Raw genomic sequence first — 24,372 nt, forward strand, 5'->3', positions numbered from 1 at the left:
TTTATTATCACTGGTCTCCCATCGCTAGTACATGTGAACACAGAAGAAAGATTTACCTCCTTTTCAGTAAAATAATTCACTTTCTCAAGGGCTGTAGGTTTCAATTTTTTATACCTATGATGGGCTTTCTGCCATGACACCAAGCCCCTTTTCTGAACAGTTCCAACAGATTCAGAAATTATGTGTCAATTTATAGTCAGGATTATAGTTGTCAATAATAGTTGTTGATGTCTTTTAATAACAATTAGAGAAATGAATGAATGACCTTCATTAGTTCTTTCACTGTTACAGGAACCAATAATGAGAAGTCATAATAACAGTAGCAGTAATAAAATGAATAATATTGTTATTATTAATAATAAAAACTAAAAATTGCCCAATATTTTAGTCATATAAAAGAGAGAAACATTATCCAATTTTCCCAAAATTTGGCAGATCTCATGTTCAAGGAAAGAATGGTGTACTGGTGGCAGAAGTGGAATCAAAGATCTTCAAATATTGCCTTGGGTTTTTCACCAGTTGTTACTTGTTGGCATTGCCAGTCTCCATCCCTGCAGTCTCTGGAATATATGGAGGGTTTGCCAGAGAAGCAGATGCTTTTCTTCTTTGTGAAGGCTCAAAAGAAGGCAAGAAACAGTGAAGCTGCTCCCACTGCTTGAAAGATAATCTTATTGTTTCTTACCTGCCTAAACAGTGTAGTGGGAATGAAGCCTAAGCGATAAGGATCTAGATGGGTCTGGGACCAAATTCAAGTTGGTTTGCTGCATCTGCCATAGATGGTAGCGGGGGGGGGGGGAGGAGATGGTGGATGATGTGGCCATGAAAGCAGTAAAGCATTGGAGGACTAGGTTATTCAGAGTGGCAGACTGTGTTTGCATTCTGTCACCATCCATGCATGACCTGGTTAAAAGTATGCAAAAAGATCTTGAAGCACCTTTGAGACTAAGACTGAAAGAAAGAAGTTGGTAGCACAAGCTTTCATAGACTTCATCCTACTTTCTCAGTTAAAAGTGTATCGTGCTCACTAGAGGTCAGGAATACTTGCCTCTGGTGACCCACAAGCTCACCAGAAATAGGTATCCCTGACCTCTGGAGAGCTGGCTAGGGGATTTGTGGAAGCCTGAGCAGAATGCGTCATGTCTTACATTTTGGATGGAAAGTGTGGAAGTTACATGCAGCAAAAGAATGAGAGAGTTTTTCATTACAATGAATGAAATGAATCAAACAGATGTAATTATAACAAATTAAAATTAGATTAATGAAAACAAGACAATTTGTCTCTCATTTGTAATACTCACTGCCTTGTTCTTATTTTACTGAGAATCTCTCAGTCTGTCTGCCAATTAATCTCCAAGACATAACTGCACTACTGCATTCAATAACTCAGTACATATTGCTTTTTACTATTCTCTTAATTGTTTTTTAGTTATTTGAAAACTGGATGTTCCGTGAAACACTCTTGTTTCCAGATCGTTTTCATGCAACTTTACAGCTCACTGACCATAATGACTCATTCTGGAAACCAATTTCAACCCAAAGGGGAAGCATGAGTTGTGATATAATCAGGAGAAGGGAGTAGCCAGAGAAAATCAAGACACTGATTCAGTTGCCACTTAAGAGTTCTTTGAAAGATTAGATATACTATTTGGTGTCTCATTGTAAGAGAAATGATGGAAAGATCAGTTTCTAAACTGCACATGCGAAGAATAATGTTCACTTTCAATCATCCAGGTAAAAGTGACAAGTACTCCCTGTTTCTTTCCATCCCTAATTTGGCAGGCTCTGCAGATGCAGTGGAAGGCGAGGAGGCTTCAGGGGATAATCCAACATTATCTACTATCACGGTAATAGCAGATACCACCACATCTGCTGTATTTTTGACAAGTGACCAGGATCTGCATGCTGCTACTATGCTAACAGAAACTGAGAATTCTGAAATGGGAAGCACTTCCACTACACAAATAACTGATTTGGAACCAGAAAGTCTACATCCTGCTGTAATATTTGGAGTCCCTGCAGCACTGCTGCTAGTCCTATTGATTTTGCTGGTCATCTTTATTGTAAGACGCCACAAGCAAAAACAATTGAAACAAGGTAAGTGTTTAGTGCTCCTTGCCCACTGTGATATGGACCTGTAGAATATATTTGGAAAAATGGACTCTTGTGCTACAAAGGCACAATTTAAGAAAGTTACTTTTGTAGACTATAAAATGCTGGCTGAGGAATTCTATGAGTTGCAGTACCCCAAAATATTTTTTTCCCAAACTTTGTGCCAAGGTTGCATTTGAATAGGAGCCAATTTTTGTACAATCATTTTAGGGTTTCCATGAGCATGCGAAGAGGGAGCAAGATTATGCTAGCTTGCTCCAATACTCTCCTGGAATTGAAGTGTAAGGAATGTACCCAATAAACTCATAGCTGCTTGCATGTAGGGCTTATATATCTGACTGGAAGCCATGGTTGCACTGGGGCTCCTAATTATGAAGACCCGAGGAACATACTGGTGTGTGTAGATAAAGTCAGTTCTTACCTTGTTTATTTTAAGAAGGCTATAGGAAAGACCTGTGGACACAAAGAACTTAGGAATGGGGTGGGCTGGCAAAATCCTGTTCCTCCTCCATGTATTCACTGAGCAATAGGAGTGAATAGGAGAACTTCAGGCCTGGGTAACTATTCACCTGCAGCACAGCTCAGCTAAATGTGGGAAGAAATGTTAGCATTCCTGCAAGGCCCATACTCCATATCAGTCAGGCATTGAGAAATGTTGGGTTGTTTGCATGCCCATCCATATCCCCCTCTCTAACATAGGCCTCTAGTATGTCCTGGCCTGTAGCAGCCACACACAAAGTGTTGAGGTGGACAGAATGTTGCAAAACTCCAAGTGAGCAACTTGCTCCAGTTGGGTCTGATGCTTAGCTAAGGCCTCCCATTTGCTCCTCTTATGCCAGACTATATCTGTCCAGCTCCACTCCATCTCACAAAATGGGAAGCTTGTAATGGGACAGGCCTTTGAAATGTTGCACTTCTCCATCTCTCCAAAAATTCATGGCTAGCACATTGTCAGAACACTGGATCTTCAGATTATAGAACTCTAGGAAAAAGCTGTGCTGCCCTGGAGGGCAATTTTGGAGGCTGCCAAAACTGAGCTGCCGTCATAGGTCTCAAGCCTTTCTCTGTCCTATGTTCTAGTCAGCAAGTGTTCCAAAAACCAGATGGTTAAAATACAAGCAACTAATTTACTAGGTCCGTCACAGAGTATCCAGCAGGATGAAGGGAAAAGCAAGAGAGAATCAGCTGGTTAAGAGGTTCTGTTAGATTGTCGCTGTTCCTTCCTCCTATCTTTACTCCTTTATCAGTAGTCCAGATAAACAAATCCAGCAAGAGGTGAAACATGGTAGTAAATCATAGCCAGTTGAAGGTCACAAAACATAAATACCAGAAAGTACTGCTACTCACCAAAAAAGGAGGGTTGAAAGCAACATGCTGCTGGGGAGTAACTGGGAGATTTATAGGCAGGTGCCTCCACACCCCAGGTGCCTAATTAGGTTAGCATCTCTAACTCAATAACCTCAAGGAGTGGCACAATCTTGCTTTTTCTTGCTGTTGCTCAATGAATGATGGCAATAGAATTCCACCATCTGCAGCCCCCTACTGAGGAGCAACCCCCCCTTTCATCAACCCTCAGTTCCTTGGAGTCAGATAAAGCCTCACTGCAGATTCCTGGCAAACTGCCTCTTCTTCACTGCCTGATTTGTTTAACTCTAGAGGGTGAGTCCCAACTCTGATGGGACTTAAGTGTCTCAATGACAGCCTCACATGTTCTAAGGAGACATTTCCACGAGACTTATGTCTTTGAACTATCTCTTTTTTCCCCCAGTGAACAGATAGATTATCTGTTCCTAAAATAGTATCCTTCCTCACAGATTCTTGTACTGTTGTTATTGAAACATATTTTCTTTCAGCATACATCTAGAGACAGTACATGTCTGTGCCATGGATAATATTAACTTTATTGATTACTAGAATAAAACAGACTGTATGAACATAAATCTTCCTAGTAGAAAAAAGTCTCAGACAACTTAAAATCTCAAGTGTATAGATCACAATGAGCCAAATTTCCTTTTTTGCTCTGTTCTCTTACAACTGACATAGTGTTTGTACTTTCTAGATGCCACCACCAGATGTCATATAGGGATTTTTTAAAAAGATAAAACCTGTAGCAACTTGTCCTCCTTACTCATTTTGATAGTCTCGTTGGTGTCTGCTGACCTTAAAACTTGGGCAGAAATCCTGTGTTTGGGTTCCTATTTGAATCTCAACAAGCAAAAATAAGAAATAAAAACACCTCTTTCAATTGCTCCCCCACCAGACATCTGAATTTGAAGTAGGCAAGTCTTGGATTAGCAGAAGATATATCTGAAGAAAATTCAGAACTGAGAAATGAAGAAAATTTAGTAAATAAGCAAGAAATAGGTTTTTAAATGTTTGACAAATTCACAAAGATTAATCTTGCAGATGTATGTTGAAAATCCAGAAATGTGTTCTTTGGATACAATCCTGTAATGAAGGAGAAAAAGTCTTCTATCCACCCAGAATTTGGAAAAGTATCCCCCCCCCCACACACACAACTTCCAGAATCTTCTATCCAGCACAATCAGCAGCCATGCTGGCTAGGGTATCTTCGAATCTGTAGTGCATAAATCACAAAAAGCTATAGATCGCTCTTAAAGACATGGGTATGCACTACATCTGATAGTCCTGATGAGAAAGCTGATAGTCCTGATGAAAAAGCTGTAACTAAGCCAAAAGACTACTGTAAGAACATAATATGGAGAAAAAGAATGGTTCACAATTGGCAAAGGGTTCAGACAAGGCTGCATTTTATCATCCTATTTGTTCAAATTGTATGCAGAAAATATCATCCAAAGAGCAGGTTTAGACATGGTAGGAGGAGGAGTAAAGATAGGAGGAAGGAACATCAACAGTCTAAGATATGCAGACAACTATGCCCTTGGTATTCACTGGGGTTTGGTTCTAGGGCACCCCCAACCCCGTGGATACCAAAATCTGTGGATACTCAAGTCCCATTAAATGCAATGGCATAGTAAAATGGTGTCCCTTGTATAAAATGGTGACATCAGGGTTTTCTTGTTGGACATTATGTGTGTGTGTGTGTGTGTTTGTGTATTTTCAAGCCATGGATAGTTGAAATCATGGATTAAAAAATCTGTGGATATAGAGGGCTGACTCTCTTACTAGCAGAGAACAACGAAGGCTTAGAAATTACTAAGGAAAGTTAAAGAAGAAAATGCAAAGGTAGGCTTACTGCTGAATGGAGGATTTACATAAATTCAACCTAGATAATGAGGAAATCAAAATAGTTAAAGATTTCCCATATCTTGGATCAGACATTGATCAGAACAGAGTCTGCAGTCAAGGAAGCAGAAGGCTAGGAATAGAAAGGGCAGAAAGAACTAAATCCTAAAATGCAAAGACATACAACTGAACTTTAAAGTTAGGATCATCCAAGCCATTGTATTCCCTATCACCATGTACAGGTGCAAGAGCTGGACAGTGAAGAAAGCAGATACCAAGAAAAATAAATTCATGTGAGATGTGGTGCTGGAGAAGAGTGTTGAGGATACCATGGACGGCCAAAAAGACAAACAAATGAGTCCTTGACCATAAGCCCAAAATCTCTGTGGAAGCCAAAATGATCAAATTGAAGCTATCATACTTTGGCCACATCATGAGAAAGCATGACTCATTAAAGTGACACTAATGCTAGGAAAGGTGGAGGGAAGTAGAAAAAGAGGAAGACTGCACGCTAGATGGATAGTTTCAATCAGGGAGGTCACAGGTCTGAATTTTTAGGACCTAAGCAGAACAGTGGTGGACAGGGGGTCTTGGAGGTGTCTCATCCATGGAGTCGCTATGAGTTGCAGGCCATTAACAACAAGTAGTCTAAATAGTAAAAAAAATTGTAGTCCAAAATAGTATTTTTTTCCAAACTTTTACACACCATAATAGGAAGGAGAAAGGAGCAAAACCCACTACTAGCAAGGGATGACTATTGGTGCTCCAAGTCTCTGACTGAGCTCAGTAATCTTTCATGAATCATAGTAGTGCTTTGTAGATTATATGCTGACCAGTTTGGTTGAAACCAAGCACATTTCATAATTCTTCCATTGTTTGGCTAAACACAACAGCAATATTATAAGAAATCCTACTTTATGTGATCTGTCTGCTTCTTCTCTCTTCTAGGTAGGATGGCTATAGTGTGATTATCCCCCCACCCCAGGATTTATCTTAATGCTATTTAGCTACAGATAAAGTTGACAGATGGTAGAAGTACTTCAGGAGTGAAGGCACCTGAAGCTTTTCAGATTTAGTTGGACTTCTTTCTCGGTGGACCCCAACCCAGCATCCCCAATTATCAAAGGTGATGGTAATGAAATCAGACAATATCTGATGGTGTGAATTTCCTTTTCCCACCTTTGGTCTACCCCGTAAGTAGATGTATGCAGACCTTGTTCAGATAAGGAAGAAAGAGAATGAACAACTTTTTCAAGAATTAACAATATCACTAACTTTTTCAAACAAAACTCCAGCAGGGGCAGCTGTGGGAATTTGCTGTTTCCACTTGCTAATGTCAAATCACATTACAGAAGAATCTTGTGACTGTGGCATCTGTAATTTACTCAAAGAATAAAGCAATCCAGGAAACCACATGCCATATGATGTAACAGAAAGGAAATACATGCAGAGCATTTAGCAGGAGTGTAGCTATGGAGTGGTGGATGAAGGCATTGGTCCCCTAAATAAGAATTTTGGAACCATTAAAGTTTTCTTTCAGTCTCCAAATTACTAGCATAACAGACAGTGAGGCATGGACAATCATTCACATCTAGATCTCGTATTTCCTTTGTTTGCATCCTCTGGTTGGCTTTGCCTTCCCCTTTTCTATAGCTGCATACACTCTGTTTCTAAATGCTCAACTGAAGTTTTAAGTTACTAAGGTGCTAGAATTTTATTACTAAAGGAGAATTTCACATGGAGGTAGAAATCATATTTGGATAGACATTGCCCTCATTCCATCCCATCCTCCATCTCAGCTCTAACCTCAGCCTTCAGAAAGTATACTGTAAAATGTTGAGGACCAGTATACAAGGGAAAGGATTTTCACTCGTCACTGGTAAATGGAAACATGCACAAGTACAACCATTAAATAAAGTGTGATGGCTTATGGGACTTTGGCCTTTTGCAGGCTGACCAGATATCCTCTTTTCCCATGACATGTTCTATATTTCAAACTTCTATCCAGGAAGAATGCCAAAATGTCCTCCATTTTAAGCATGACACAGACACCCATTAAATAGTACCATGTGTGCTGTTTCTCTTTGAGAAATGTATCTACTTGGTAGCCTGTTCTCACTACAAATAAAAGGATAGCATGGATTCTTCTAAAGTTCTTTTTTCCTAGGAGCAACAGCAAACAAGACTTGCACTCAGAGTTCAGGGTGTGTTTGTTTTTCAGAGGATAAGGGGAAAGAACAGCCAATGTATTAGGCAATGGGCTGCTTGAGGACACAATGCAAATGTTGAAAGGAGTTTTTCCTTAATTTCAGCACAGTGGACAAATGAATGGAATAATTGAAATGAAGATTCAGTCATGGGTTTGTTGCTAGTAAAGTACAATTTTATGTATTTGTCTTGTTCAGAGTTCTGTAAATATATTGCAAGCCAACAAGGCATTTTAATGAAAGTAAGTTCTTCAGAAAAACACATAATACATAATTAAACAGGTTTGCTTAGGATTACCATAAGTCAAAAATAACATGGAGGCACACAACAACAAAAACCTAATAAAGTACAGCATAAGTATATAGCTATAAATAAACCATATGAAATGAATGTATACTTATAGTAGTGTTTTTAGAAAATGTGTAATACAGTTGTACCTCCATTTTCATGATTTTTTTATCTACGGATTCAACCATCCACAGCATGAAAACAATTTTTAAAAAAGAATTCCGAAACAAACCTTGATTTTGCCATTTTATATAAGGGACACCATTTTACTGTGCTATTGTATACAATCGGACTTTTGATATCCATGGGGAATCCTGGAACCAAACCCCAGAAGATACCAAGGACCCATTGTATCCTCATATCTTGGGCATTTGTTTTTTTCCAGTGCTGATCCTGATTATGGTCTTGAGAAGACATCACCTGCTTTTAACAGGGCTTTAAAGAATAGAGTGTAGGGAAGGTTGTGGCATCTGCTGTACTGAAGACTCAGTGGCTCAGCTGGTTAATTTAGGTCCTAGACGTCATGATCCTACAGGGACTTCTCTTTATATGACTTTATATGTATTGTAAACACATAGCTCCAATGCTGGGGAATATTATTTCTTTGGATTGCAGGTCTCCAGATCTCCTAACCAGTGTGGCCACTGGGAATTCTGAGTGTTGTACTGCACAAAGTAGTGTTTCCAAGCTGTTTCCCATCCCAAGGCTGTGCTTAACAATTGCTTCTGCATTCCTGATATGTTAGACACTATAAAGACTACAAATGGAACTGGCTTTGCAATCCCTGTAGAAAGAGCATAGTAACATGTGAGGGTGCATCCATACTGGTTCACCTTAAGGTCTCCATAAGTCAGAAATGACTAGAAGGCACTCAACAACAGCAACAATCAACATGTGAGGCAAGGAGTTTCTCTCTCTGTCATTTTGGGCACTCAGTTCACATGACAAGGGTGACAAGTTCTGAAGAGTAAGAGATGCTTTCCACATGAATTGGAATCCTCAAAAAAAAAATCAAGGTTTTGGCTCATGTAGAAAGCACCACAGAAAGTGGAGGAACTCCGCTTCTGTCTTACTGCACTCTATGTGTAGGAAGACAACAAAACTGAGGACAGAGGGATGCTCAGCTAGGGTGTGCCTTCCTCATGTGTTGATATAATGTTAAATGAACAAATTAACAGGTCTAATGAAATACCTTTCAAGCCACAGGTGTTTCAGCTGGGGAAAGGTGTATCAAATCCTTTATTGTAAAAGAACAACAACAACAACAAAAACCCAACAGGCTCCTTCCGTTCTCTGATACCCTGTTAGGTATAAAATACATACCTCTCTTCTGTTGCTCCAGAGGTAGTTTCTTTTCTAATACCACCTACCAGACTCCAATGGATGTGCTTTTCTGTCTCTATCCTGTCTGGTGTTTTTTTTTTTTTCCATCTATGCCTTTCTTAGCAATTATTCTATATCCAATTTATTTTCCTTTGTTGATCTGTGATTTCAAATGCTTTTCTCAGTCCCCTCCAGGTTTGAGGTGTTTGTGTATTTTTTTAAAATAGGCCCCTTATCTGTAATCTCTGGCAGCTTCTGTGTTCATAAAACAGATGCTCATATACTATATTAGGCAGTGTTGAAGTAAACAATTTTTATGGCAGTTGTTGACTTCTCATTATGTTGCTCTCACTGTTTGAACCTGCTAGCCTCAAGGAATTCATTGCTTCCAGTCTCATTTTCTCTGCTAGACTATGTGCTGAATATTAATGCATTTAAGGCAATGCAGTCAATGCCTTAAACTCACCTCAGCTACTAATATCTGCTTGGACTTAAATATCCTTTTTATTTCTCTCCACAGTCTTGCAGGCTTCCAGTTCATAAGTCAATTTTTTTATTGCTTTATGCATTATCATCATACATAAGGATGAGGGGTGTCATACCTGTCCAATTTTCCTTTAAGAACAGATGCAGCATTTGTATGCAGAGAAATCATATAAGACTGACTACAGCCTTGTTTTCTTGCCCAATAGATTCTGCAGTCTGCGGCAAAATTGTTTCCCTTCCCATTCCATACCCAGAAGCTAACAGGTTGTGGAGTAGTGGCCCCCGAACAAAATTCTCCACTGTATCTAAAGCACAAGCTAGAGTTCAGGGTAGGCTGCATACCTTACAGAGTTCTAAAACTCTGTTCTACCCCTTCCCCCAGAATCTGCTACTCCAAGTGTGTAATGGTAGGGCTGATCCTGGCTGCCACCGTGTGAATATATCAGTGTGCACAACAGCAGAAAGCTGAAAACACTGCAGGAAATGAGAAGCTTGTGTGTGGCTCACTTACACCCATCCAGCCCTCCTCTCTGCACTACAAATAACTCCTACTACTGAGTTCAAGTAACTTGCAAAGCACGGAGTCAAAGGGAAGGATGGGTGGGAGCAGAGGAGGTTTGCATTTACCTCCTATTCCCAATAAAAATATTCCCCTGCAATGCAACACATGTGCTTGTGTTAGAGGAGAGACGGGGGAAAAAGACCTGTGAAATAAATCTGGCAGGGAAGAGCCTAGAAATCTTGCTGCCTTAGACAGCGGACACTGGACACAGAAGCCAGCAGGGCTGATCGTAAAATCCTACTTCAGCGCTGCAGGTGGAATAATCTATTATACCACACTCAAGGTAGCAGGCTAGGTTAGGGGACGAGGACTGGTTGTGCAGGGTACAGAAGAAAAGAGCCAGGAAATTCAGGAAAATAGCTGGAGCCTCCTTCCACTCCCTTTCTGTAGGATCTAGGGTTGCCAGAACAAAAACTGAAGATGATTTTTGAGTATATAACAAGCAAACCCTGCTGAAATTCCCTCTTCTACACATCCATTTCAGGAGCCATTTCTAGTTTTCAGCCAGGTGTAGTGGTTTGAATGTAGGACTATGACTCTGGAGGTCAGGGTTCAAATCCCTGTTTGACCACAGAAACCCACTGAGTGACCATGGGCAAGCCACACTCTCTCAACTTCAGAGGAAGGCAAAAGCAAACCCCCTCTGAACAAATTTTGTCAAGAAATACCTGTGATAGGTTTGCCTTAAGGTTGTCATAAATTGGAATTGACTTGAAGGCACGCAGCAACAATTCCTCTACAGGTATTTGCTGTTTAAAGCAATGATATCATTCTGTCTAATGACAGAGCTGGCCCTCAGTGCTGGTTTATTTAATCTGGCCCATTATTTCTTAGTTGGATATGGTGCAGAGTTATACAAAAAAAAATAACTATTACAGAGTAGCGAGACACAGGAGTCAAGCCATGGGCACAAGTAATACATTACTTCAAATGGAAAAGTGGTTTTCAAACTCAGTGAGGGAGAATGGCATATATGATGCTTTGGGGCTTGTTATTTCCGGGCTAAAGACGGGATACCTTGGAAGAATACGTGTACTGAAGCTTTTGGAAGTCTCCCCTCTCCCCTTACTAGTTACCAGTAATGCTAGATAAGTTATGTAGCTGTGTCCTTTACGCTTTATGTTGTCCTTCAGTACATTTCATTTTATTTCAGATGAACTAGGAAGTGAAAACTGCAAAAGGTAAGAGATTTACAGAGATTACGCCTTGTTCTTGAGTATGTGATATGTTTGTTTGTCTGTTGAGCTATTATTATGGATGAGTGCTACATAGACTTCAGGATGACAGAACTACAAATTACCCCATCGTAGTGTGTGGGGGGGAGGGGGGAATGGATATACTATAGTAGCAATTTCCACATATACTAGATTCATAATGCCACCAATTTATTTCACTGTCTGTGAAGATGATAGTGAATAACTCCTTCTAGCCCAGCTCCATTCATACTTCTCAAAGAAGTACTAAAACAACTTTACAGTCCTTCATTCCTGCCTTCTTGTTGCAATTCCATGATTATTTTAAAGTCACTAATGGTTTATAAAAGGCATAATTTAAAGTACAGAGGTACCCCGGGTTACGAAATTAATTCGTTCCGGCGCCGCTTTCGTAACCCGAAATACTTCGCAAGCCGAAAAACCCATAGACGCTAATGGGGAAAAGCCGCGATTTCGTGTGAAATAGCGCCGAAAAGCACCAAAAATTTTTTCGTAACCCGAAAAAACCTTCGTAACCTGGAACAGTTTTTTTAAATGGATTTTTTTCGTAACCCGGAAATTTCGTAAGGCGGCGCATTCGTATCCCGGGGTACCACTGTATATCTTTTGGTCAAACCAGTCAGTTTCCTGGATAATTGTTTAACCTGGAAGTAAAAGTGGAGTTGCCATCAAAAATGGAAGGGAAGAGATTGTGGCAGTGGGATGAGGAGTTCCCCACTTCTCCCCCCTGCACCATGTCACATATTTTGTTACCCTCTTGGGTGTATGGAGAGGATAGTTGTGTGGGGAGCAGGACGTAGCCAAGGGGGGGTCCTTGGGGTTCAGATCCCCTCTTCCGTTAGATAAAATGAATGGTGCATGCCGCCACTCCCAAGCCCTATTATACATAATGGGGGCACTTAGTCTGGACCCCCCCCCTTCCCAAAATCATGGCTACATCCCTGTGGGGAGGAAAGACAACAGAGCCAGAAAGGGTGGAGGAGATTTGAGTTGCCTATCTGTGGAGGTTGATAACTGGTAATAAACTTCACCTTTTCAGGAATGGAGACATTGGGGTTTGGGGAGCATCTCTTGTTAACAAGTAACAAAGAAGAGCTTGGAAAAGTTACTTTTTAAACACATGTCTCTCAGAACCTGGCCTACAATTATTTGTGCTGGCTGAGGAATTGTGGGGGCTGTAATTTTCTTTTATTTTTAAAGCTCCCCTGAGCTCTGTGACAATGTGGTGCCAGAGCTTAAGAAATAACACTCTTTTGTACCACTGAGAATCTACAGAATGGGCTTTTCCCTGTGTTTAGAGGCTGAGTGGGCAGCTATGTCCATGACTCATATAGGATGCCACTTTGGATACTAGCAGCAGCTTGCATTCCATGGCTAAACCAAGGAGTAAAGTTTGTCTGCTTTATTGTTAGGTTAAGAAACAATGTCCATTCATTCAATGACACACATGTGTGCGTCTCTAAAATAGACTCACTGACAGGTGAAGATAGGTTAACACATGGCTGATATAAAAATGGCAATGCAAATCTCTGTCTGGATGAAAGCAATTCAAAACAGCACGGTTCAAAATATGTTTTTGTTTTCTTATTCAGTCCTATCTTTGAAGAAGACACACCCTCTGTGATGGAAATAGAGATGGAAGAGCTTGATAAATGGATGAACAGTTTAAAGCGAAATGGTTTGTATTTATCCCAGCCTATTTTCAGAACTTTTTATTTTCTAATGAATCTATGTCTGTCTCCTATCCTTTGTCTTGGCTAAAATAATAATATATTTATTAATATTCTGAAATACTAAAACAGTAGTAGAAGCATATACCAGGAAAAGCATTGATCTTTATATAGTGTGGAAATCCTTATTTTGAAATAATGATGATGTCTGTTTCTAGGATCAAGTTTTTATTTTGAAAAGTAAATGTTTGCAATACCGTATTTTAATTGTTCCAAGTGCACACTCAAGGCCCATTTGTATTTTAATATTAAGAGGATGTGGAGGTTGGTTTTGCTTTGTAATATATCACTGTTGACTCACGTCTCCTAGCACTTTTTATTCAATGCTGCCTCCAGGATCATCTTGCAGGCGTGTTGCTATGACCACATCATTCCCTTCCTGCTGTCATTTTCGGTTGGCTTGTACCCTCTGTTACCTGGAATAAACATCATTGTTTCCTTCTTAAGCAGATGGCTAGTTGTGATTATTGTCCAATCTGGAAAAGAACTGAGCACATCCAATTATTCTTATAGCTGTGACTCCTGGCTCCTCATTCTAATGAGCAATGCTTGTTTGCTTCAGTTGTGTTAAAGCAAACTCTTTGGCATGAGGGATGTGTTTTCCTTGGGCCAAGAGGGTCACAAAATGTTGAGTATTTGGGGGAAAGAAGATACAGAAGTCAGAAAGGGGTTGAAATCACCCAAAGTTCTAAGTCATGAATTTGCTGTAAAGTTGATGTACAGTACAGGAGTAAGAAACGTGTGGCCCCTTAGGTGCTATGGGACTCCCATCAGTGTTAGCCAGCATAGCCAATGGCAAGGAATTGTGGGATTTGCAGATCCAGGAAAAACATGCATATCTGTGGCCTGCTTGGCAGTGTACACAAAAAAGATTAATTGTACGAGAGGAAAATGTAACCAGTTGTCAAAAATATCAGATACAGCTATGTGTCTGCATCGTTCCCTCTGTAGCATTTATTAATTAAAATATTTGTATACTTTCTTTTAAAAGAAGTTGTAGCATAGGCTTTCGTAGACTTGGTGAATGAGAGTAGACCTAATTTCCCAGTATGTGATGTCTGCTAAAGATCTTGCCAGTGGTCTTCAAAGCTGGGCAAGCCATACTAGTTTGACAACATATGATAGGTGCTACCCAGCAACTGCACTAAAAGCATAACAACACCCAAACTCACCAGCTGGAGTAATCCAGAAGAAAAACAGATGTGACAATAAATGATTGTATGATGGATACTTTATTATTACCCACTTTATTTTTAGCTTCTGACAAAGGAAAAGTGTTAGAGATGAGCGCTGTTCATATATCTATATATTTAGAAGCATTGAAATAGATAAAGCAAAGGTTACTATGGCTTCCGACATATTCATGAGGATTTTAAAATGGGCTAATGGCTGCAGACATAATATTAAAAATAAATAAAAAATGATGTCCATGTCCTACAGACGTCTACAGTGTAGTCATTGCTATGCAAATTGAACACATGTTTCAAAAATTCCTTAGGCTAATAGTTTCACTGTCTCCAATCTTTTCTTAGCGGAAAGTGAATATTTGCCTCCTGTGAAGGAAGAGAAAGACTGCAATGCCAATCCAAGGTACTTGTAATTTTCCCTTTATAATTCTGAAAGGGACTGTCACATTCAGTAGATCTGAAACTGAACAATGCCCTCTCTTTCTCCTTCCCCCCCTCAATTGACACCAAGAGTTAGCTTGCTATTTTAGACTGAAGAACATCACTCTTGTTTTCTGAAGCACAGGATAGATCAGAGCCAGGCAATCTTCAGCTTCCTCTCCAGATGTTTTGGACTATACTCTTCATGTGCCCCAATCATCACAATGGTCATGGGTGATGGGACTTGTAGTCCCAAACACTTGGCCTGCTTGCCTACCCCTGGAAGGCATTTGCTAGCCAACTTCCATTCCAACACAAAGAGACAAGGTTTTATTACTTTGAAGAGAAAAGGTTCTATTACTTTGGTGAGACTGACGTAGAACTTCACCTTGTGAATTATCCAATGTAAATTCAATATCTTGTCAGATCCCCCCCCCTTTTAGGATGACTTGTATTTCTGCATACTTCAATGAATTTGTGTGCACAGTTATCATAAACAAATTAAATACACCTATGAATAGATTATGCAGGCTAAACATACAGGGCCCTTTCACACTTACACAGTCATAGTGCTATGAGGCTAGTTCAACTACCATAGTTCCATCTCATGGAATCCTGGGATTTGCAGTTTAGGGAGAGACAGTTACATTTTTTTGCTAGAGAGCTATAGTGCCTCAGCAAACTACAGATCCCAGGATTCCATAGGAAGCAGCCATGACACTTAAAATAGAATACAATTTTAGTGCTGTAACAATGCAATGTGAAAGGGCCCACCATTCCTTTGCTTTAAAACTGGTGGGAAACTTTAATCCTCCAGATGTTTTTGGTCCACAGCATCTATCAGCTCAACCTGGCATGATCAATGATATATAATGGGAGTTGTAGTTCACAGCACCAGAGAGCATTAAGAGTCAATAGTGTGACTCTAATTAATAAGCACCACTATATTTATTATGGTGTGCATTTTAAAAGAGGAAAGAAAGAATCATAACAAATCACTTTTAAAGAAAAATGTTCCTTTTCCATTTCTTCTTGAATGGGTCTGTGGACAGACTACGGGACCTTCCTTTCCAAATTATTCCCATGTGAATTCTATCCTTGACTAACATATCTGTCACAAACAAGCCACCAAAGTGCTCATAATATCACTGTGTTCTAGGCAAAGAGCAAATATTTGACTTCCCCCTTTCCTTTTGGCTGCAGTATTTCAAGAAGCCAGCACTGAATGAGTAGAGGGACCATTGAGCTGTGTAGGTTAAAGAGCAGTGGACACAGGGGAAGGGAAGGAGGGAAAATGGTTGTTACCACTAGGTGGCTGTACTTTATTATAAATGGTGACAGTAGTATAGACCTATAGTGTAACTTACATCTAATGTAAGTCTTGAAACTAATACACCATTTACCTTGGCAAAACACACAGAGAAAGTTTGAGATGAAAATGAACACCTTTGGGAGAATTTCAATATGAGATGGGAGGATAAAGATCTCTAAATCTAAACTTTCTTCAGAGACAATTCCCTAACCACTGGCTCTGGTGTAGCCACACTTAAGTTCTGTGTAAGCAGTCAGTACTTTTTGATCATGGGAATGTTTTACTGGAACAGCAAATTTTACAGATATAGAATCACACGAAAAGGAAGCTTTTGAAAAGCACTTTCCTACACTACAACTTGCATAGGGATCCTGGGAGTTGTAGTCCAAAATAGTAATTTTCCCAAGATACTATCGGACAGTTAGGGTATGCTCTAAATTGTGACAGGACTGTATTTTTAAAGTAGGGTGATTATGTTTATTGTGTAGGTGACTATGGCAAATCTAGGGGCTGCTTGGAGACCTTCTGGGGGGCCACAAGGACTGGCAAAAATACCAAAAAGGAGATACTTTTTTAAACATTACATAGTATATGAAATGTAGTTGAGGGAAAACAGGGGATACTTTTTTAATGTCATGTAAAACAGTATATTTCCCATGTTATGGTATGGGGCTGAGATATATGATGGAGTTTTGGGAATGCCCTTGTGAAAAGATGTTCTACCCCTCAGTTGTTATAAATCAGAACCAGGCAAAATCCGGCCCTCCAGATATTGTAGAATGCCTCATGCTGTACAGTATTAGCCAGTACTCGCAATGATGATGAATGGAGGAAGTTACAATCCAGCAACTTCAGGAGGGCTGCTTGTTGCCCAAACCTGGTGTAAAATGTAAGCTGAAAATATACACATATATGCATATGTTGCTGATGTGGGAAAGTAGCTGCCTCATGTTGCTGATGGTGGACTAGAAAGAGGCATGTGGTTAAAGAAACCAAGGAAGAAAATAACAAACTGAGGAAGTAAACTACAATAAAAAGGCCTCTTATCATTCTGAACTGAACACAAGATAACAGCAGCTCTCCTATCCAGGCAATGCAATCTTCAAGAAAATGTCACTTACAGGAATTGTGCATTGATTCCATTCTTATTTAGTAGAGTTCTGTACTTTTCACACTGGCCCATAATCAATCTCTTGGTTATTAGCAAAGCTAATAAGCTATTTGGAGAAAAAAGACCAGGGTATTGGGATTTCTTTCATTGTGTAATACTGTATAAGCATACCTGACACTCAGTTCAGTCTTGCCTTAGTTACAAAACTTCTATCCTATGCGGAAAATTATTAATGTGACTTCTGTGTAATTCAAACAGTTTTAAGCATTTACACTATTAGAAGTTGTCTAGTAACAACACAGAGTTTCTCTTTCTTATTTTGCACAAGTGACATGACATTGGAATTTTCTATTCCCTTGACTTCATTATTAGCCAGGCATAGGGAAACTGTGGCCTGTGTGCTTCAAGCATATATTTTCCAACATTCCACAAATGACAACAATGAAGTATGTGTCCAAACAACATCAGAGTGTGATGAGGTTGGCAGTAACAGGCTGCAGCACTTTGTTTTTGTACCTTAGTTGAGTGCAAGCTACTTTTGCACTTTTAATTCAGCTTGCAGCAATTGAAGTGAGCTAAAAACAAAAGAGGAAAATGGGAGGATGAGAGGTAACTGGGACATTTTAAAAGCAGCTGAAAAAATGGGAGGACAAAAGATTAACGAGGATTTTCCCTGCCAAATCAGGACAGTTGGAGACCCCCAATGCACATTCTGAGGCCACATTTTTAAAACTAAAAATGCTAATCATACCCCAGAAGGAGCACAGGCAGCCATTTTACCATGTTTTTGCCCCCCTCTGGTTTGTTTTAAACCCAAGAGGATTGTTTTTTAAAAAAAATTGGAAATAAAGCTAGGAATTCTTGTGATAAAAAGGCCTCTCCACAACTGAGAGGGATGACAAAAAGATGATAAAATTACCCCAGTCTTCTCTAGTAAGCATAGTATTTTGAACTTACATTTAAATTAAGGTGATAGTACCCCTTTACAGCCAGTGTGTGGTTATAGTGTTGGATTGAGACTCTGGAGACCAGGATTCCATTCCCCACTTGACAATGAAACCCATTGGATAATCTTGGTCAAGTCATATTCTCTCAGCCTTAGAGGAAGACAATGGCAAACCTCCTCTGAACAAATCTTGCCACGAAAACCTCATGATAGGGTTGCCTTAGGGCCACCATAAGTCAGAAATGACTTGAAAGCACAGAAAAACAACAACAACAGCCCCTCTACAATGGGGTCAATGTAGCCACCTCAGCCACAAGTAGTTGTTTGGATGTAAACCAAAGGCAGACCACAAGAGTGAAGTCTTAACTAACTGAATGTATTGTAAGAAAGTGTATGAGGAATCAGTGCTCAAATGCTGAAAAACAAGTTAATTAATTTGTTAAATAATGTTTACACAGTGACTGCGAATCTTGAGGTCAAGACGGCATTATATGGATTAATGGAAGAGATAAATGAATCTTACAGATCTTGAGATCCTGGGCAATCTGCATATGAATCTCCTTCATCTCAAATAGTAAAGGGTAACAGTGCATCATCTCCTTTCCTGCTGTATTGTTCTATATCGTGACAACTTCAGTTCTGCAAAACAAAAATCCTGGAAATAATATTTATTGTTGTGAAATTCAGGAGTGCAGAGAGAACAATTGCCTTTTAGCTTTTTCTCAGAGCAATTTGTTTCTTCCCTTGATCAATCATAAGAGTATGGTATATCTCTTTTTTTCCCTCTGTAAGATTGTCCATTACACTAATATTCCCAAGTAGTAAGGTCACGGTGCCCTTGACTCTGAATTTCTTTTCTCTGGTGTGCTTAAATCACAGTTGTGAAATATAAGGCATGCCAGTGGCATTTCATTTTCTTTTCTCGCAGTGATGGTGATACCTCTCTCAGATTTGTACTGATGAGAACTGCAGAGAATGTGCAGTGATTCTAGACAAGAATGTAGCATGGACAGCATTTCAAATAGCCAGGAGAAGCCAGAGGAGTAGGGATGAGGAGAGAGTCAGGAGAGTTTCCAAGGCTTGTATCGTGTTTGTGTAGAATGGATCATTATATATTTTTGAAGGTGCTAGTTGTAGCTGAATGGAATTACTAATTGACTGTCATTGCCTGGTTTGTTTTTAAGAAGCCAGAATCAGGTGTGATGAGATGCCTGAGAAGGCTGTGAAGAAGCAATACAATATGAACAAGCATGTGCTTGCGAGATACTCCAACTTTCATTTCCAGCATATACTGCTGCTTTTAAACTCCTACTGATACTTTGCGTATTTGTAACACTGCATCATCTTTTAACATGCACCAGGCAAGAATACTAGATTTAATAAAGTTGATCATGTGCCTTAATAACACTAGTCACAAGTCAGTTTTAAGATTACTTGTGCTACAGGACATAAATGATCACCTACTGATCAGAATAGGGAAGTACTTATTTAAAAATTCAGTTCACAGAATAAGCCAACAAAAATATCCATGCTAGTATGCCCTGTCCTAACTATTTTCCTATGAGCACAACACGTTTGAGAATTATTCACTAATACTGAATAATTAGTGATGCATGAAGCATGAGGATGACATACAGTGGACCCTTGTTATACGCTGGGGTTTGGTTCCAAGATCCCCCGTGTATAACAAAATCCATGTATGCTCAAGTCCCATAATGGCATAGCAAAATGGTGTCCTTTATAAAAATGGAAAATCAAGGTTTGATATTTGAAATTTATATATTTTTTTGAACATTTTCAAACCGTGGATGCTTGAATCCATGTATAAGAAGGGCCAACTGTATTTTGGAAAATCTGTAATCACCTGTATGATTTCTTTTCAGTTTAACATGTCACTAACCCTTTTTATAACATTCAGTTTAGTGATTTGTTCACATTATTATTAGCATCAGTGTAATTTATGGTTTGGGGATGGTAAGCAAACTTTTATGGAAGCCTATCTCAACCTGGCATCCTCCAGATATGTTGATTGCAAGTGCCATCATCCCCAGCTAGGAAGATTAATGAGTGTGCTAGTAGGGATACCAGGGATCATAATCCAGAACATCTGGAGGGTACCAGTTGGGGAAGGAAAATGTATGGCTTGAAACACAGACAGGGTTATAAATTCTATAAGTAATTACTGGTGTAAAACAGTGTGTTCAAACCCATTGGATTCCTCCATATTATAGTTAAAAGAATTGTTCTATTTGTACCTTTTGTGTTCTATCTCTGGATTTTAGACAGAGATAGAACACAATATATGGATATACACTTTCTAAGATGAGCTCTTTAACTGTCCTATATAAATAAAGAAATATGTTATACACCCCCTTACAACAAATGTAATAACAGCAAACTGAATAGAGTAAATGACAAAATATCCATCTTTCCATATTACCTGTAAGTATTTATGTCACACGTGTGCATTATTGAATGTATAATGAAAGAGATGGCCAAAAATATGTTGCTGAAATAGCATACCCGAAGCAGTTTTATTTTGGCCTGTCTGTACAGGTCCTTAGAGAAATAGATCAGATTTGCCCCTCCCCTCCCCTGCCCTATCCTTTTGGGCACTTTGTCCCTAATATTGAAGAAGCCAGAGGAAGAGTGGTCGGTACAAGAGTTGTGGACAGACTGAAGCCTGCCCAGCCCCAACCACACCTGCAATCCTGAGTATGCCAATATGAAATATTTCCTTTCCAGTGGGAGAGGAGTGGTAATAGAAAAGGAGAGTCAAGAATCTCCTTCCTTCCTCTCTTCCAGTATTAGCCTGACCAGAGCTTGACTATTTTAGAGACCTTTGTGAAAGAACCCATTGCCCCGCCTAAATTTGTAGGTCCAAGATACAGAATACAAGATCATAAAACTCATAGGTTTATGATGCTGAAACTAATAAAGATCCATAGAAAATATATTTTCAGTTTTGTTTTCTGTTTTGGGTTTTCATTCTGTGTCTTTAAACAAAATAAAACATTCTGTCTTTGTCAGCAAATATGTTGATGTAGGAAAATTTTCAGATGATCTTCAGGGTTTTCAGGCTGTGAATATAATTTTTGTGTGGTGTGAACTGGGTAATGAAATGTTTCATAAAATTTAATGTATTTTATAAATATTTTGGAATAAAGTTGAAAACTTTGCACATTGTTGTAACTTTTTGGGGAAAATCTTTCTCATATTGCTTGGTCTGTATCTTAATTGTGTCACTTTATTTTTGTGTATTCATTTGTGTGTTCACAATTCCCATGCATTAAGGCTATGTACCTTACAAAATGTTTGGGGTGGTGGTGGAGAGGAGTAGCAAGCTGCTGCCAGTCAAAGTTGACAGTACTTAGCTAGTACTCACCAAGAGTATAGTGTCCAGATCAAGAGATGTAGAAGTTGCACTCCATTCTGCTTTGGCCAGGCTTCACCTGGAACACTCTGTAGGGTTCTGGGCACCCCAGTTCAAAAAGGATATTGCCAAGGTGGAAAGTATCCAGGGAAGGGAGACCAAGATGATCAAAGGTTTGAAAACCAAACCTTATGAGGAAATGCTTGGGGATCTGGGTGTGTTTAGTGGTTTAGGAGAAGAGAATGATGAAATGATGTGTGTGTGTTGTGTGCCTTCAAGTAGTTTCCAAGTTATGGCAACCCTATGGCGAGCCTATAATGAGATCTTCTTGGCAAGATTTGTTCACAGCAGATTTGCCATTGCCTTCCCCTGAGGTTTAGAGAGTATGTGACGCAGTGGGTTTCATGGCTAAGCTGGGAATTGAAACCTGGTCTCCAACACTCAAACCATTACACTACGGTGGCTCATGATGAGAAGATACCTATCTTTAAATAAGTGAAAGGATGTCATGTAGAAGATGGGGTGAGCTTGTTTTCTGCTGTTCCAGAGGCTAGTATACAATCCAATGTGTTATAGTTTAGGTGGAGAGGATCCACCAAAGTGTTAGAAAGAACTGCAAACTGCTTGGAAATAGAACAGACTGCCTTGGAAGATGGATCCTCCATCTTTGGAACTCTTTGGGTTAGAAGGCCATGCCTCAGGAGTAGTTTAGTTGTATGTTCCTGCAAGGCAGGGGGTTGCATTAGCTGGCCCTTGTGGCTCCTTCCAGTTGGAAGATACTATGATTTGGTAAACATATGAGCAGTCTGAGCTGGTACAGTATAAGCTAGATTTATGTGTTCAGTTTATACAAACAGCACAGCTTCCCCAACCAGGTTCAAGAACAACCCAAGAGCTTAGAAGTAATTACCTGAAGTTAATAACTTGCTCGTTGAAAGAAAGAAAAAAACATGAGTGTAGTTGTAAAATATGTAAAAACAAAGCTAAGTGGACATGAGATACCTTGGACATATCTTTCCAGAAATGCCAAGGAAGAAAGGTACCTATGAACTGTTTGTGTCAGTCACTGCGCAGTAGCATATATGACTTTAATGGATGACAGTGCCATGGCACTTTGTTATTTTTATTCCAATGAATGAATGAATAAATAAATAAATAATTCAATGTGTAACATCTGCCACAACATACAGGCAGCTTGCTTGACTACCATCTGGTACTGTTTGTTGAAATAGAATTAATTGTGGCATATGTGATTTAAATTTTGTTCCATTTACATCTCACTTCTGAAATAAACTGATTTGTTTCAGCAGTGTTATTTTTAGTAGCATAATCATATGAAAAGGCAGCATAATTAAGATTACAACATTCCCCCCTGCCACCAATTTCTTTGTCAGGAACATTATATTGTTAAAAGAAAGCAGTCTTTTCTGTATAGTAATGTAGGGAAAATTGCAACATGCCTATATTTAAAATATTTACCCCTAGAAATGAAACATTCCCAAATATTATACATACACTATGGAACACTTTTTTGTTCAGTTGATTGCTTATTGCAGAGGGAAATCCCTCAGCAGAAATTGGTATATTGGAAACATCTCCTCATGCGTTTGGAATGAGACATCCCTCTGAAAGTAGGGAACACATGGAGCCAGTTTTGCCACTTGAATTTGAAGGAAAAAGAAGGGGAAAAGAAGTTGGATTAAGGTGAAGCGCCTTCAAATGCAGGGTATCTTTTCAGCTAAATTTGGGGCCCTTGCTTACTGCAGTCGGTTCTCCGTATCCTCAGATTCTTTTTCCACGGATTCAACCATCCACAGTTGGAAAATATTTTTTAAAAATAGATTCCAAAAAGCAAACTTTTGATTTTGCCATTTTATATAAGAGATACTATTTTACTACACCATTGTATTTAATGGAATTTGAGCATCCATGGATTTTGGTATCTATTGGGAGATCCTGGAACAAAACCCCAGCAAATACCAAGGGCTCACTGTATAAAGTTATGGCACCATGATTCCACTTTAACTACCATAGTTCCATTCTATGGAACCCTGGGAATTGTTGTTTAGAGAGGGCTCCTTAGAATTCTCAGCTAGAGAGCTTTAGTGCCTCAGAAAACAGCAAATCCCAGAATTCCATAGGATCCAACCATCATAGTTAAAGTGGAATCATAGTGCTATAACTGTGGAGATCCTTAGTCATGCCTGCCAATGCACTGCCAGCTATAGGTATATCTATCTGGATTAAGTATTTTACTGTGGCCATCATGTCCCCACTTCTCCCCACACCCCTTGAGTTTGGAAAACAGATGTTTGGACTACAACTCTTACAATTTCCCAGCTAGCATATGGAGAATTCCTGGAACTGTTATCCCAAAATCAATTTTCCAAACTTTGCAACACCTTGTCTTTTCTTCTCTAGGATAAACACCAAGTTCCCTCTACCTTTCCTTCTAAGCTCTCTTTTTCTTTTTTCCTGCAAAACTAAAAAGAAACTTCAGTAGATATACAGCATACATTAAGAGGCCAACGTGTCTACACTAAATCTTAGGAAAAACAACTTAGCTATGCATGTTGAAAAGAACATAAAATTGAGTCTGAATGTAAAGTATCCAAAGGTCAACTTCTGAAAGAGAAAGATGGTGTAATCAGTAGCTGATTTATGTTTTTTAGCAAAAGGCAAAAAACATTTAGAAATATTTAGTGGTGCTCACAGTCTGTCATGAGTAATCTCTAAAGATTACCAAATTGTTGGAAAGTGGAGAAGAACCTTGCCTATTTAAATAAGAAATGTAGATCATTATAAAATTACGGAAGGAAGGATTCAGCTCCCTCTTTCACTAGATGGGACTCTTTTCCAGAAGATGATACCAACACCATCAAAAGGGGGAAAGAAT

At 39.3% G+C, this 24,372-nt stretch overlaps 1 protein-coding gene across 1 annotated transcript in view; it reads left to right on the forward strand.

The window, feature by feature from the left end:
* The window catches only part of TMEM154 (transmembrane protein 154), a 31,124-nt gene extending 11,324 nt beyond the window's left edge, over positions 1-19,800 (forward strand). The window contains exons 2-6 of the mRNA XM_042469143.1: positions 1,780-2,094; positions 11,337-11,364; positions 12,990-13,075; positions 14,660-14,717; positions 18,562-19,800. Coding sequence (XP_042325077.1) covers positions 1,780-2,094; positions 11,337-11,364; positions 12,990-13,075; positions 14,660-14,717; positions 18,562-18,577 — 503 coding nt within the window. The 3' untranslated portion in view covers positions 18,578-19,800. The remainder of the gene's footprint in view (positions 1-1,779; positions 2,095-11,336; positions 11,365-12,989; positions 13,076-14,659; positions 14,718-18,561) is intronic.
* The last annotated feature ends 4,572 nt before the right edge of the window (positions 19,801-24,372 follow it).

The sequence above is a fragment of the Sceloporus undulatus genome, chromosome 5, assembly GCF_019175285.1.
Source record: "Sceloporus undulatus isolate JIND9_A2432 ecotype Alabama chromosome 5, SceUnd_v1.1, whole genome shotgun sequence".
Classification (NCBI taxonomy): domain Eukaryota; kingdom Metazoa; phylum Chordata; class Lepidosauria; order Squamata; family Phrynosomatidae; genus Sceloporus; species Sceloporus undulatus.